At 36.2% G+C, this 15924-nt stretch overlaps 1 protein-coding gene across 3 annotated transcripts in view; it reads left to right on the top strand.

The window, feature by feature from the left end:
* Positions 1-15924, top strand: part of PCCA (propionyl-CoA carboxylase subunit alpha) — a 446563-nt gene that overhangs the window by 211388 nt on the left and 219251 nt on the right. For all 3 annotated transcript variants that reach the window (XM_001149000.7, XM_063792625.1, XM_063792626.1), the window contains exons 13-16: positions 1083-1226; positions 2549-2623; positions 6815-6883; positions 9476-9551. In XM_001149000.7, the coding sequence (XP_001149000.5) occupies positions 1083-1226; positions 2549-2623; positions 6815-6883; positions 9476-9551 (364 nt within the window). The remainder of the gene's footprint in view (positions 1-1082; positions 1227-2548; positions 2624-6814; positions 6884-9475; positions 9552-15924) is intronic.

The following is a 15924-nucleotide window of genomic DNA, read 5'->3' on the forward strand; positions in this document are numbered from 1 at the left end:
TATGATAAGCTTCAAGATTATTATAATGACTAAGTCCTGTCCTTCAATTAGTGTAGTTGAAGATGGGAAGATAATTCGTTTGTTCACTGACCTTTTCCTGTGTCAGAGTGTGTGAAATATAACATGTCATGATAAAGAAACTATTGTGAAGTGCATTTAGAAGATACTTAATTTTTATGAGAAAAAAATGACATCAAAGCAGCAGATGTGGCCAAAGTTTTGTTTAAATTCTTAGAACTTATTCAAGGTTTTAGATGAACGGTAGACTTTTCCAGTGACTTAAGTGGCTTCATTTTAACTCAAGGTTAAGAATTTCTAAGTGATCGACCAAGTTTATGTTGACATGTATCCCTGTTTGTGTACCTATATGTCAGCACATGTTTTTGTACATACATATCTCATGTGTTAGTGCAGAAGGCCAGGTACTTGCATGACAGCATCAGCCCAAGTAGTTATCAGCAATCTGCTGAGAGAGCAGAGCGATCGCACTGGCTCTGTTTTGCAATTGTGCATGCTAAGCATTACCCAAGTCAGTGTGGAGGGAAAGCAACCTGAAGGATCCATCTGCTCCCTTCTGCTACACTGCCTCGATGCAAGATTACGCTAATCTGGCTGCTTGTCAGGACGGGTTAGTGAAAGCATGCAAGTGGGTGAGACTTAGGGTGGACTAGTGCTTTGGAAAATCATAAGCTGCCCCTGTAGATGCCACGTTAAGTGCAGCAGAATAGGTTGATTATCGGCCACATTGAAGATTGCAGTGAAATAAATATATAGCTTTTTGGTTAAGAATTAGTTTCAAAATTAAAATTCTTAAATATTGTTGGACCACAGATAAATCAAAATTGAGAAAAATAATACAGATAGTTTACAAATACTTTTAGGCCTTAGTTTTTCTTATGATTTGTGTATTGTGTTTATTCTTTCATTTTATTCCCCTAGCTCAAGAGTTTTTAAGTCAAATATGTTTAAATGTTACATTCGATTAACTTCGTTTTACCCAAAAGCTTTTGTGATTTTTCTTGATTGTTTCTATTTATTTACCCTTTTCTACACCTACTGACTGGCAGACCTTGGCCTTGCAGGTTGAGCATCCTGTCACAGAATGCATTACTGGCCTGGACCTAGTCCAAGAAATGATCCGTGTTGCTAAGGGCTACCCCCTCAGGCACAAACAAGCTGATATTCGCATCAACGGCTGGGCAGTTGAATGTCGGGTTTATGCTGAGGTAAAATGAATGGTGTTGGGAGGAAGGATGGTGGTTATGTCCAGAGTCATGAGACCTGGTATAGCCAAACAATGAGGTAAAGTTAGAGTTTTATAACGTTGCCAACTATTGGATTATGTAATCCATAATTAAATCAGAAAAAAATTAGATAATTTTGACCTAATTCCAGATAGTTTTAAAGAATTGGGCTTAGTTAATTGTCATGTATTTGTAGATGGGGAAATAGCTACCAATCCTTTAAGAGGCAACAGAGCATTGGTTAAATATTCTTGAGCTTGAATGGACCATGGTTTTTGTTTTGTTTGCATTTTCTTTGTTTATTTTCAAACAACACTAACAAGAAGTAGCATTTATTTCCATGGGTTTTTTTTAAAAATGCCCACCTTGGGTACACATTAGTTGTTGATCAGATATTTGCTTAAAATTTTTCCCAACCTTTTTTTTGTATAATTTTCTCCTTTATTATTACATAAAAATAACAATCAAAATTTAAATTGTAAAGCTTTTAGTAAAACATGTACTCTTAATTTATAATTTTAATTTTGGGTTTTACTCATAAACTCTCAGTTCAGTACTTCTAAATGCTTTTTTTCAAATGACTAAAACAAGAATGCAAGGTAACATTTGTACTATTTTTACTTTTCGACATCAAAAATGTCTGTCAAGATTAAAAATAAATCAGTGTCTGTGTTTAAGAATACTGAGAGCTGGTTTGAAATATTTTTCAAGGAGTTCAAAAATATGTTTTGGCGTGACTGTATTGCTCTTGCTTTTTTCATATTTTAAGTAGTATTACTTTCATTCTTATGACACTGAACCTGTTTATTCTGATGATCTAAGATATTTACAAATGAAGTACATATCTAGTAGCATGTGCAAAGTTTTTTTTTTCAGGTCTTTATTTGAAGAACCCAAATTCTCAAGTTTTACCATATGTGAGCTGTTTTGAGAAGTAAGAAAAACAAATATCTTTAGTATACCACATTTGTTGTTCTAAACTTGAGTATGTTTTGATGTAGGGCCTAGGTTATTTTATTTTTTGCCCAAGGCATTCTAAGAAGTTTTATAAAATGTTGGAATTTTACCAATTTCAATAAAGTATGAACAAGGTCAGGCTAAATTCTGCTTACAGTTCTGTTTGATTTTTAAGTACATTCTAAGTTGTCTAGCGTAAAAGACAATAATATTCTGAAATCTGTGATTTGGTAAATACCATATGTTGAAAATAGACCTATAAATGGTTCTTCATTGTGTAAATATTTAACCTTACTTGTGCTGATTTATATTTCAAAGACTGTGCTTCCTTTCCTTTGAACTTTCAGGACCCCTACAAGTCTTTTGGTTTACCATCTATTGGGAGATTGTCTCAGTACCAAGAACCGTTACATCTACCTGGTGTAAGTCATTAAGCTGTAATACCAGCTGAAGGGTTAAAATCGTGATTTATGTCATACTTTTATGTTAAAGCATGTCAACACCAAAGGGTGTAAATTGAAGGACAAGTGAAATTCATGGGAATCATGGTTTCTGTGTTGAAAACAAATTTTTTTCAGTATTTTGTGGTGTTCAAGAAAGTCAGGATTCACTGGACAGGGGAAGCCTGGGGACATCTGATGATATAAATGATAGCTTACAGTGTTCCCAATTCTTTCGAAAATTATAATAAAAAAGGCTGTGAATCCTAAGAATGAGAAATGATGTTTTGTGTTACAATTTAATCTTTTCAATAAATCGAGTCCAACCCTGCTATATAGTCACTTGTCAAGAAATTCAAGGCCAAAATCAGCTCCTTAATTGAAATTTAAGGAGATTGAATTAAGGCAAACAAAGTGTGCCTCAGTCTATTAAACCTCATGGACTTTAAGGAGTACATAATATTTATATCAGTTAAATAAAAGTGACCACTGTCCATTTTATTCCATAGCTCTTCTGTATTTAATAGCTATTTTGAAAATAGTTTTTGTTGCAGAAAAAGAGCAAGGACATACCCTTTTTCTTAATCAAGGTAATAAGTGCATATATATATATATATGACATTATGTTAGCTAGTAGATGACAAGGCTGTACCATCTGTGAATATTCAAATTATTCATTTTGATTACTGGCATGAAGATGGTGAAAGATTACAGGAAGAATTCTAAATCTGAAGATATTATTGGATATATGATTTATTTCACTTTTTAAATTGTTTTTGCCCATGTGCTTTCTAAAGGGACTTGACCCTTTCTGTGCTTGGAGACTCCATGCTGTGTTCAAAGCCAGAAGGCAGAAAAAAAATTGTAAAGATTTAACAGGCATTATGTGACGTTAAATAGCACATGAGAAAACAAGTATCATAGGGACATATCTAAACACTTTTTTAATCAAACAAAAGAAGTATTAAATAAGAATTCATAATGATTACTCTAGTTGTTAGAAGTTTTCACCATGTTGTAATAGCTAACAGGATGTCAAACATTTTGCCCTCGCAAGTTTTTGCAATTTGCAATTTTCAAACGTGAGACCTGTTGAAAGTACAAGTGATAATGGACAAACTATACCCCCTACAGTCTTCGTCCCACCAAATCTTTCTTCAATTAATGCTGCAGCAGGAGTTTTATGTAATAACATTTGCAGTTGTGAGCCATCCATAGAAAGAAAAAACAATTAAAATGCCTTAAATGTTCTGCTTACTGCTGTTATTTGCTTGTGTGAATGTTGCATGTCAGCTAAATGGACCAAGGAATAGATAAAGTGATTGGGTGCAGGAGAGTGCACACTAAGCTTTGTCTATCATTATTGCTGGGAGCAATCAAATTGATGTCAGCAGGACAGTAGATGCGTTGACAGCTGTAATTATGTATCTCCATGGTGATCACTTTTGGCCTGTCATGGAGGCCCATGAGTCCCCTCCCTTGGAAGCATTTAATCAGATTGGGCTGTCACTTGTCAGGTAGACATGGCGGGCTGGGAGTTGTGCTTAGGGGGAGAGGTGAATTGAGAATGAAGGGTGGGAGACGTCTGATAGTTTCACAGAGTCCACTGTGGTACTGAAGACAGAAATTTTAATTATGCTAGAGGTTTCTGAGCAGTGGTTTGAGAATCTCGTACAGAGGTGCTTGGGTGTTGTGTTGTGGTTGTTATTGTTTGTTTTTCTTCCTTGTCTTATTAAAACTAGAGCAGTCAGTTTACCTTAGAAAACAATTTTTGGCTCTTACCTTTTTTGGTCACAAGAATGCATACTTAAGAGTTAACTTATGGTTTGTACTTTTCACATGCTTCATTAAGCCTGAGATTTATTAATATGGCAGAGGTGAAGATTTCCTTTTTTATTTTTGATCATCATGTTTTGTAAATTTGTTATTTTCAGACCACAGTTTTGTTCTGCTCAGAAATTTGGTTCTGATTTCATTTGAATTTTTTCTTAAAGTTTTTAGTGCAAATTTGTATAGCCTTTCATGAAGGAATGGAGACTTGATCTGACTTCAAATTGGTTGTTAAGAAATAAAAATATAGCTGATTATTACTTGGAAAAAGCAGCATAAATAGTAAATTATAAAGCAGAGTTTTCATACTGTGGTACAGTTTTTAATTGCGAATACTGATTTGCTTATACAAAGATACGTGTTTATATATATCTTGATTTTATCGTATGTATTTTAAAGTTAAGATGACATAACTTCTGTGATCATAATATTAGTAAATAACAAAGACAGTTATATTTAATTAAGATCTGTAGGTAACACCTTACAGGATGATATTATTCAAGGCAACTGAAGTTTTAAGTAAGGAACTGTAGAAGAACGTAATAAATATTCTTTATTGTCTATGTTATTTTATTTGTGGGTTGAACATCTAAGTTCTTCCTAGCTTTGTAGCAGTTTATGTAGCAAATGATAGGATGTAGTTAAAGTCAGAAGTTTTAGAACTTGTATCAGTCTCGTTTTTAAACACAGCATTAGCAAGCATGCTGTGGTTTTAAAGATGACATAGTGGTCAAATTAGCTCTTTCACTTTTTGGTACTAAAATTAAGAAAATGAAAACTCACAGATATATTTTCTGTTATGTAACCCGTTTACTAGTTGCCATTTTGGGGCTTTTTAATGTGGGGAAAAGGTAGATTGTGATTTTATTGCTTTTAAAGCTGCTCCATTAATTTTTTTCTAGTTTTTGTCAACACTGTGAATTTCATAGAACATCAGTTTATGTCCTGAAATATGTTTTCAGAAAATAGAAAGCCAAGTATATTTCGTAAGTGTGCTGAATGATTTTTGTTTATAATTAAGATTTTTGTATATGAATGTGAATACGAATACAGATATCTATATTTTTGTTTGTGCTTGCAAATACAGAAATAAAAGCCCTTCAGGTATGTTATAGTGTTCCTTTTACAACCTTACAAAGAGAATAATAGTAGTGTGAATTTTAAGAAAATGAAACTATCGCTTGTCTTCTGATGTCACCGTATAATAAAGCCATCATTATACCCTCATGTGGATATCCTAGACAAGAGGTTCTACATGTGGTCCCTTGATAATTGCCTAAATTAAAATATTAAAGGCCTAACAGCCGCTGTGTTGACCTTTTTCTGCCTTGCTGCAGACAGATGAGCTGCTGTTTATTAGGAAGGCTTCTTCCCACAGGTGGAAGGCTACGTGAGCTTCCGCTCTTCTCTTCCCACCCCTTTACAATGTTGGGCATCAAAGTCCTGCTGTTCCAGCAGCTTTGATTCAGTTCCTCCATCCTCAAGACCCCTAGGATGTGCCTGACAGTCTGAAGTATTTTGATTAGCTTTTAAATACTTCAGATTCCAAAACTTCTTTCTAATAATTTAATAAATATTCTGTCCTCAGTAACTGCTCATTTTTAAAGTTTTGCATGGCTAACCTCCGTGCCTTGCTGCTGGTATCAAACTGGGAAATGAAAACAAGAATCAGTGATGTACTAACTCACTCGTTGGCTGGTTAACAGCAATCAGCCTCTTCAAAAGAATATTTTGAACTTGTGCTATCCCCCTACCACCCACCCCAAGAAAATCACAAAATCAGAACTCTAATTGGGGCTTTACAAAGCAAAGCCATAGGAAAAGCTGTGTAAACATGAAAGCCTCAGGGGAGCAACAGTAACAGAAAAATAGTGTTTTACAGTTGAGAGGGTGAGGCAGAAAAGGAAAGTGTTACAGACATGAAAGGCCCAGGCCCACATTCCTATGGAGCTGAGGAGCAGGCTTGACGAGGGGCCTCACTGGTGGGCTCAGAAGGGTCTGGCAGGGAGTGCAGTTAGCAAGGGCATCGTCCATGCCATGCTTCAGCTGGAAGACACCATCAGAGAGCCATAGCATCCTGGCATAGTGATGTAGGAAGTCTTCATTTTTTATTTTTTATTTTTGCTGTTTTTTAGTTTCGTCATTCAGTGGCAGAACAAAAAATGTGTTGCATTGCATATTAACGGATCAAGATTTTAGATTGTTTTCCTATTTTCCAGAAGTTGAAATGTTATTTGAGATTGAAATTCTCTATCCATTTTCTCCATGGAAATGAAATTTGTGGTTACAAAAAAATATCTACACAATATGAATTACTTTTCTTTTTTTCTTTTTTTCTCCCAGGTCCGAGTGGACAGTGGCATCCAACCAGGAAGTGATATTAGCATTTATTATGACCCTATGATTTCAAAAGTTAGTTTAATTTCTCAATGGATTATTTGATTTCTTCGAAAAATCAATGATATTTAAAGAGTCTGAAACTGGGCGTTTATCTGAATCATAAGCTATAATTAAACAACTAATTATGCACTGATGTAAATGTGAAAGCAGAGCAGGTTTTTTCTCTTGAGAGAAAATTCAGTGTTATGTTAGTTTGTAGTACTCCTCCTCCCCAACTAAATCATGCCACACCATCACACACATGCATGAACAATAATAATAATAAACATCTAACCAGTGGTGCCAGCCTAACTCATCGCCATGAGAAGGAATTAAGGTTTTTTTTGGCCATTGGCAGAAATTACCTGAGATGGAAGTATAAATGAATGGCAAGAGTTGGGCTGATAGGCAGTGTTTGTTAGAGTACTTTTTGATCTTTTCTCTTCAATTTTTACAAATTACCAATTATTTAAGTAGATTTGATGTAAGAGTATAAGATTTGTTTTGCCCACCTGTCTTTTTGAAGTTTGACTTTCCAGAATAAATGAATTGAATTTTTGGATCTTTAACCTTGAATTTTTGGATCTTTAAACCCTTAAAACCTTATAAAGTGTAAAATGCTGTAATAATTAATATTGTGGATTTTATTTTTATTTTATTATTATTTTTTTGAGATGGAGTCTCGCTCTGTCTGCCAGCCTGGAGTGCAGTGGCACGATCTTGGCTCACTGCAACCTCCGCCTCCCAGGTTCAAGCGATTCTCCTGCCTTAGCCTCCTGAGTAGCTGGGTGGCTCGTGCCACCAAGCCCAGCTAATTTTTTTTGTTTTTAGTAGAGATGGGGTTTCACCTTGTTAGCCAGGATGGTCTCCATCTCCTGACCTCGTGATCCGCCCTCCTCGGCCTCCCAAAGTTCTGGGATTACAGGCGTGAGCCACAGTGCCCGGCCAGATTGTGGATTTTATTTTGAAAATTCTGTGTTCTCTGAAATGATACATCTGTATTGAGGAATGATTTGTTTTTCAAGCCTTGTTTCTCAAGATGGCTTTTCCCCAAGTGTCCTTTTTAATGTTATAGTTGCAGTAAACAAACAATTTTTTATCTGTCTTTCTTCAGTTAAGGTTTTAGTGCTTTTTTTTGGGATAGGGTCTCCCTTTTTCACCCAGGCTGGAGTGCAGTATCACGATCTTGGCTCAGTGCAGCATCGACCTCCCAGGCTCAAGCGATCCACCTGCCTTAGCCACCCAAGTAGCTGGGACTACAGGTGTGTACTACCATGCAGGGCTATTTTTTTATATCTTTTGTAGAAATGGGGCTTCCTCATGTTACCCAGGCTGATCTCGACTACCTGAGCTCAAGCAATCCGCCCGCCTCGGCCTCTCAAAGTGCTGGGATTACAAACGTGAGCCACCGTGGTTGGCCTAAGTTATTAGTAGTATTAAAATAAAACTTAGGTCTTTTGTTTATTAGAGAACCACCATTTAATTTAAAAATAAAACTATGTAAAAATATTATACGTTGATTTTTAAATATTCCATTTTTAGGTGAATGTTTTTCTCTTCAGAAAAATGGCCTACAAATTAATTTTCAAATTTGCTTGATATTGAAGAGCTAGTAAAACCTACTAAAATAATCACAATCTATAGATTGGCTAATATAACTGCCAGAAAAATCTTTAATGAATAGTTAAGGTCTCATTTCATTGCCAAATTATAGAGATACATATAAGTAGGCACTAAATCATGTAGAATAGTAAGACTTTTCTGTTTTTTTGATTTCTGAAAAAGTACCATTTGCTTCTGTGTATATTATATGTAAAACTGCAAATGATTTCTAAGATAGTCGTCTTCTTTCTTTATACTTTTATTTTTGAAACTTTACTTTTTTTGTTAGTTATGAAAGTGTTAAGGGCTGGACGCAGTGGCTCATATCTGTAATCCCAGCACTTTGGGAGGCTGAGGTAGGTGGATCACCTAAGGTCAGGAGTGTGAGACCAGCCAGGCCAACATGGCAAAACCCTGTCTCTACTAAAAATACAAAAAAATTAGCTGGGCGTGGTGACACACGCCTGAAATCCCAGCTTCTCGAGAGGCTGAGGCGAGAGGATCGCTTGAACCTGGGAGGCGGAGGTTGCAGTGAGCCGAGATTGTGCCACTGCCCTCCAGCCTGGGCAATAGAGCGAGACTCGATCTCAAAAATAAAAAATAAAAAGAAAGGAAAGTGTTAGCTATTCAGGGTATCAAACTTGGAAACCACAGAAAAATAGGGAAAAAATGTCTTATCTAATCCTCACCACTACCCTAGGTGTTCCAATCCTATCTCAAATATTCACGTTTAGCTGTATCTCCTTTTAAATTTTTTCTGTACTTACTTTTGTTACGTTTTTGTTTTTGTAAAATCACTCTTTACTATGATAATGAAATGTAGGAGAAGAGTCTGAAATAGCTTGATTCTAATATTTATATACTTAAAAAATCATAATTGACATGTATTGAAAACTGAACTATCATAAAATTTCGAGATATATTTAGAAATCTGTTATGAAATATTTTAATTTTTACTAAAATGAATCATTTAACATAGTTCTAAATATATATATATTGGGTTTTTTGTTTGCTTGTTTTTAGCTAATCACATATGGCTCTGATAGAACTGAGGCACTGAAGAGAATGGCAGATGCACTGGATAACTATGTTATTCGAGGTAAAAACAAAGATTTGCACTCGTTGGTTATTGTATATGGTGTCCAGTTCCAGAGAACAGCCTGGGGGTTTACCAATGAGAATATGGCACAGCACATTTGCTCACTATGTGCTTAAAGAGAAATAAGAAAAACTCAAATCCATCAAACCACCATACCAAGTATAGCCGTTTCCACTGTTTTAAGCAAATGCATATTTTCTCTATATGCCTAATATATATATTACTCTATATAACCAGTACACATTGGTTACACAGGCCTTCAGGAGGGCGTCTTTTTTCTTACAGAAGTAATATTGCTGTGGAGAGGTCTTTAGTGCGTATTTGGGACACACGTTCAGTTTATGTGAGTTTATCTATGTTTATCTATATATGTGAGTTTAGATAGACACAAATAAGTTACTTGGGAAGATTATTCCTGGAAGACATTAAAGTATTTGTAAGCACATTCTATGGGGATTTCTCCCTTTTTATCTCTGCATTTTTATTGTGGTAATTGAAATACTAGATTTTGGTTAATTTAATTTTTACTCTAATGTGCTTGAGCAGTAAATCCATGAATTTGAGAGTCTGAATAAGAATATTTTGTCAAAACTCATTTCTGTTAAACTGTGATATAATACGACATAGGGGCATGGCATCTGGGCAGTTTGTCAAAATATTAGATTAGTTTTGGTCCCAACTAGAAGTTATTTATCTACTCCATCTGGCTTCTGAAAGGAGTACTCTTTCGTATTTACATGAATACCATTTCATGTTTTATACTTAAATGAACATTTTCCCACTAATTTGCTTACTCTATATATGTATATATAGGTTCACCAGTTACTACAGTTTTTAAGTGACTAAAATACAAAGTAGGCTTGCCATTATTCTCCTAACTTTATATGTGTCACATATAAAAAATAAATTTTGTTGTATAGGTAGATTTTTCCAGGCTTAGTCTGAAATTTTGCCTTTGAATTACTGTGATGTAGTAGACAGAAACCAGACAAAGCTAGGTTCATAGCCCCTGTCCTGACGCCATTTAATAATTATGTGATTTTTGGCCAAGCACGGTGGCTCACACCCGTAATCCTAGCACTTTGGGAGGCTGAGGCGGGTGGATTGTGAGATCAGGAGTTCAAGACCAGCTGGGCAAAGATGGTGAAACCCAGTCTCTACTAAAAATACAAAAACTAGTCAGGCGTGGTGGTGGGCGTCTGTAATCCCCGCTACTTGGGAGGCTGAGGCAGAAAATTGCTTGAACCCGGGAGGCTTAGTTTGCAGTGAGCCGAGATCACGCCACTGCATGCCAGCCTAGGCGACAGAGTGAGAGTCCGTCTCAATGAAAAAAAAACATTTTTTTTAAAAATAAATAATTACGTGATTTTTGTCAAATGACTTTGTCTCTCTGAATCTCATACTCCACATTTGAAAAATGGAGTGATAGTCTCTGCCTTATAAATTACTGGTGAGGATTAGCTGAGGTTAAGTGTATAAAGGGCTTGGCACCACTCTGGCTCATGTTGTTCAATAACTTTAGTTCTCATCCTTTCTTCCTCTTTCCTCACACTTAATAAAACCATATATTTAAGAATCAAGGCCAGGCGTGCTGGCTCACGCCTGTAATCCCAGCACTTTGGGAGGCTGAGGAGGGCAGATGACTTGAGGTCAGGAGCTCAAGACTAGCCTGGCCAACTTGGCAGAACCCCGTCTCTAGTAAAAATACAAAAATTAGCCAGGCGTGGTGGTGGGTGCCCATAGTCCCAGCTACTCAGGAGGCTGAGGCAGGAGAATCGCTTGAACCCAGGAGGTGGAGGTTGCAGTGAGATGAGATCGCGCCATCACACTCCAGCCTGGGTGACAGTGTAAGACTCTGTCTCCAAAAAAATAAAAATAAAAGTCATGTGTTATAAATCACATTATCAATCCATTAGTCGTATGAAATTTACTAAATCATAGATAAACAATATTGAGAGACCGTTTTAGGTAATTTCTAATATTGTGTGCGGAGGTTATATGCTTTCATTGCACCCTGTTCAAATACTTCTCCAGAGAATTTACCATCACTGTAAAATTAAAGTATTAATTGTGTAATTACCTGTGAAATGTTGGGTTATCCTATAAGAATATTAGGCACATGAGGACACTGATGATCTTTATCTTGTTTGTATGCATATTGCTGGTGCTTAGCAGTGTCTGACACATGCTAGATGATTAATAAATGTTTGTTGGATGAATGAATGAGTGAGCAAGTGATACTATCCCTGATTTCAAGGAGTTACTAATATACTTGGTGTGAAAACATATGAAAAGATAAGTATAATATTAATATAGCTTTGTAGGTGCCACAATAGGGGATTGAAAAAGGATAGTGGGAGTTTAAGGAAGAGGCTAGCATATCTTTCTTTTCTCGCCTCTCTTGGTCCTTTGAAAGTAACTAGTACTGCTTTAGGACTCATAGTGTCTCTGTGTCTCTGTCGAGAGTACCTCACTTTGTTCTGTTTTCAAATGATCCTCAGAGTGGCAGGATTTTTAAAAAGACTGGTAATGTCCTGTGTAGGTGAAATAAAGGGGATGGGCACGCTCAAGCGTCTTTGCAGTATCACTTGTTATAGTATTTTGGGAAAATAATCTGGTGTTAGATGTTAAAATAAAAGTGCATACCCTCTGACCCAGCTATTCATCTTTTGTGAATCTTTCCTATAGAGTTAAAAAACTGAATTATGAGCATGTTCACCATGACATTTACAACAACATTGTTTGTAGTAGCCAAAATGCTGACCAACCACAGTGTCCGCTAAATGGATGAATGACTGAATAAATTACAATGCATTATTACTATAAAATACTATGCAGCTGTGACTTAAAGACCTGTTTGTATGAATCGTTAAAGTAGAAAAGCAATTTGTAGTCATGTGTAGTACATTCTCATATCACTTGAACCATCTTCTCATCCTAAAATATTTTAAATTGCGTTGGATGAGCACAGAGAAAGGTGTGGACATCTGCATATCACAATGATTTTTTTAAGCTCAAAGGATTTATGAGAGAGGGGTTTTTCTTGACACATTGCTCTTAGACTTTTTAATTTTAGGTATTTTCAAATCTATAGAAAAGATGAATGAATAGTACTGTGCATACCTGTATACTCTTCACCTAGATTAATTATTATTTAATAAACTTTTTTTGATATTTGCTTTCTCTATTTCTCCCTTTCTTTGCCTTTTCCTCCTCCTTTCTCACCCTTCCTCTTTCCTTTCCTCCCTCCATTCTCTTCTCTGTTTTTCTCCTGATCCATTTGAAAGAAGGTTGCAAACATCATGGCGCATCACTCCTGAATACTTTACCAGGCTTCTTAAGGGGAAGACCATGTTCCTGTAACTGGATTTTTCTTGCCTGCTGCACAGATAGAGTCTATTTATTGAGACAGCGTTACTGCAATAGAGAAAGAGTTTAATAAACACAGGGCTGGCTAAATGGGAGACTGAAGTTTTATTACTCAAATAAATTTCTCCCAAAATTTGGAGGCTAGGGTTTTTAAAGAATAATTTGGTGGGCAGGGGGCCAGGGAGTGAGGAATGCTGACTGGTTGGTTTGGGGATGAAATTATAGGTGCTTGAGGCAGGGTCTTCTTGCTACCTTCAGTTACTGGGTAAGATCACAGAACTAGTTGAGCCAGTTTGCTGGTCTGGCTGCATGACTCCTGAGCCTTAATTTCTAATGTTAGTTTTACAAATGCAGTCTGTTCCCCAGACAAGGAGGGGGTTTGTTTTGGGAAGAGGCTGTTTTCATTGTTTTACAGTTAAAGTATAAATTAAATTCCTCTTATAGTTAGCATGGCCTACACCCAGGAATGAACAGGGGCAGCTTGGAGGTTAAAAGCAAGATAAAGTTGGTTAGGTGAGATTTTTCTCAGTGTCATAATTTTTGCAGTGGCCATTTCATTCCTGCAAAAAAGCACAATACCATCATTACACCCAAGGAAAATTGACAGCAACCTAACAGTTTCATCTCATGTATTGTCCATATTTAAGCTTGTCCCTCGGAGTCTTTTTTTATTGTTTTTTAATCCCATCTGTGGCCCAAAGTTACACAGTGTCTTTGATTATGTCTCTTTATTATCTTGCTGTCTTTCATATTTCATTTCATTAATTTTCAGGAGAGTCCATGGCAGTTGATTTGTAGAATGTGGCACACTCTAGATAGAAAGTGTTAACGTTGGTTCACTAAAGGCACTTGTGAAGTGATTCCAAGAATGAAGGTTGTAGGTGATAATTTGCACTATCACTCACAGAACTCGCAGAAACTCTTTGCTTACTATTATCGGTTTATTATAAAGGATACAGCTTGAGAGTAACCCAGTGGAGGAGATGCACAGGGCAAGGTGTTAGGAAGGGGTGCAGAGCATCCATGCCCTCTCCAGGTGCACCACCCTCCATCACTTCCGTGTGTTCAGCAACCCACAAGTCCTCTGATCCTTGTCCTTGGGTTTTTATGAAGGCCTGACTAGGTAGGCATGATTGATCCTATCAATCTGCCATTAGTGATTAAGTCATTCTTCAGTCCCTTTCCCCTTTGGAGGGTGGGGGTGGGGCTGAAAGTTCCAACCCCTTAATCACATGGTTGGATCCTCTGGCCACCTGCTCCCATCCTCTAAGAGTCATCTCATTAGCATAAACTCAGGTATGATTGAAAGGAGCTTGTTATGAATAACAGAAGACATTCCTCTCGCAACAGTCATTTCTATGATATTCTTGCCAAAAATGTACAACCTGAATATAATCATGAGGAAACATCAGACAAACCAAATTGAAAGACAGTCTACAAAATAAATGGCTTCTTCTCTTCAAACATGTCAAGGTCAGGAAACACAAAGAAGAGTTGAGCAACTTATGTAGATCAAAGGAAACTAAAGACACATGACAACTAAATGCAATGTGTGATCCTGGTTTAGATCCTGGACCAGAAGAAAAATGTTTTTCTTTTGTAGTAAGGGTCATAAGTGGGACAATTGGTGAGATTTGAATAAGGTCTGGAGATGAGGTGATAGCAATGTTAGCAGTGTTAGGCTTGTCTGATTTTGATCCTTGTACTGTGATTATAGAAGAGATATACCTTGCTTTTAGGAGATGTACACTGACATATTTAGAAGTAAAATGACATCTTGTCTGCAACTTACCTTCATATGTTTAAGAAAGAAAATTATGTTATCTGTGTATAAATAGAAAAAATTAGTGACAAAGCAAATAAATGTGATAAGATGTTATCATTTGTAGAACCTCCATATATAGTAATTCTGCTTACTATTTTTTAAAATTTTTTTTAAATTTTGAATTTTGAAATTATTTCAAAATAATTTTGAATTTTTTTATTTTGAAATAATTTCAAAATTTAAAAAATTTAAAATTTAATTTCAAAATAAAAAGTTAAAAAAATAGGGAAGAGCAAGAACCCCCACTCTCCACTAATATTTAAAGAATAAAAGCAGAGATGCATTTGGGATTTTGAACTTACATATTACTTATCTGGCTAATTCTGAAGGATAGGCAGGTTTAAAAACTTGCTTTATGAAAGGCAGAAAAGGGAAGACAGTCTACTGTCTTGTTTGGTAACTGCTTAATTATTCAAGTATGAATATTTTTTTCCTGTGCCGATTGTGAACTTTTGTTAAGATAGAGAAACTTTGAAGCAAAAATGTAATTCGGTTAAAATGAATTTCAAAATCCTCATGAAATAAGAGTGCTTTTGGCCTCTGTTTGATCCTGGCAGCATGTCTAGCTGATGTCTGGGCAGTGTTTTGGAACCAGCAGGCAGTCAGGGGAAGGCCACTCCTAGGGGCCTCTTCTCTGTGGCCTGGTGATGATTTCCCATACAGATGGGACCTGGTGAACTCTGCCAGAGGTCATCCTTGACTCCCAGTCCACACCTCCCAGTCATAATTTTTATGAGTATGTGATTAATAATATCCTTGAAGTTGTAAACTAACTCTCAAAGAATACCTCTACTGTCCCCATACCATTTAAACAAGGATCTGTTCAAATAGTGTTGTCTTTCCTGGGATGTGAAAAGAAAGAAACTAAATGCAAAATGGTAACTTTCAAATCTGTATGATACCGTTTAGTGCTTCAGTGATTCTTCCCATCTATCTGATCTTTTGAGCTCTTAGGTATAAAATACTTTTCTGATTATTACCCTCTTTTGGCTTTAGGATTAATTAATGGACAGTAGTTTCGGGAACAGTTAGTCGAGGCATAGATGTTTGTTGTCTGCCATGAGCCATTATCTCACCATATTGGCCTTAGGAAAGAAAAAGAGATAACGATTTAGTTTTGCATAGTCATATATAATATTTTATTTAGAAAACATTAAAGAGAAAATGGTTTTGTGTTTT

Source organism: Pan troglodytes, chromosome 14 (genome assembly GCF_028858775.2).
Source record: "Pan troglodytes isolate AG18354 chromosome 14, NHGRI_mPanTro3-v2.0_pri, whole genome shotgun sequence".
In the NCBI taxonomy this organism is placed as follows: domain Eukaryota; kingdom Metazoa; phylum Chordata; class Mammalia; order Primates; family Hominidae; genus Pan; species Pan troglodytes.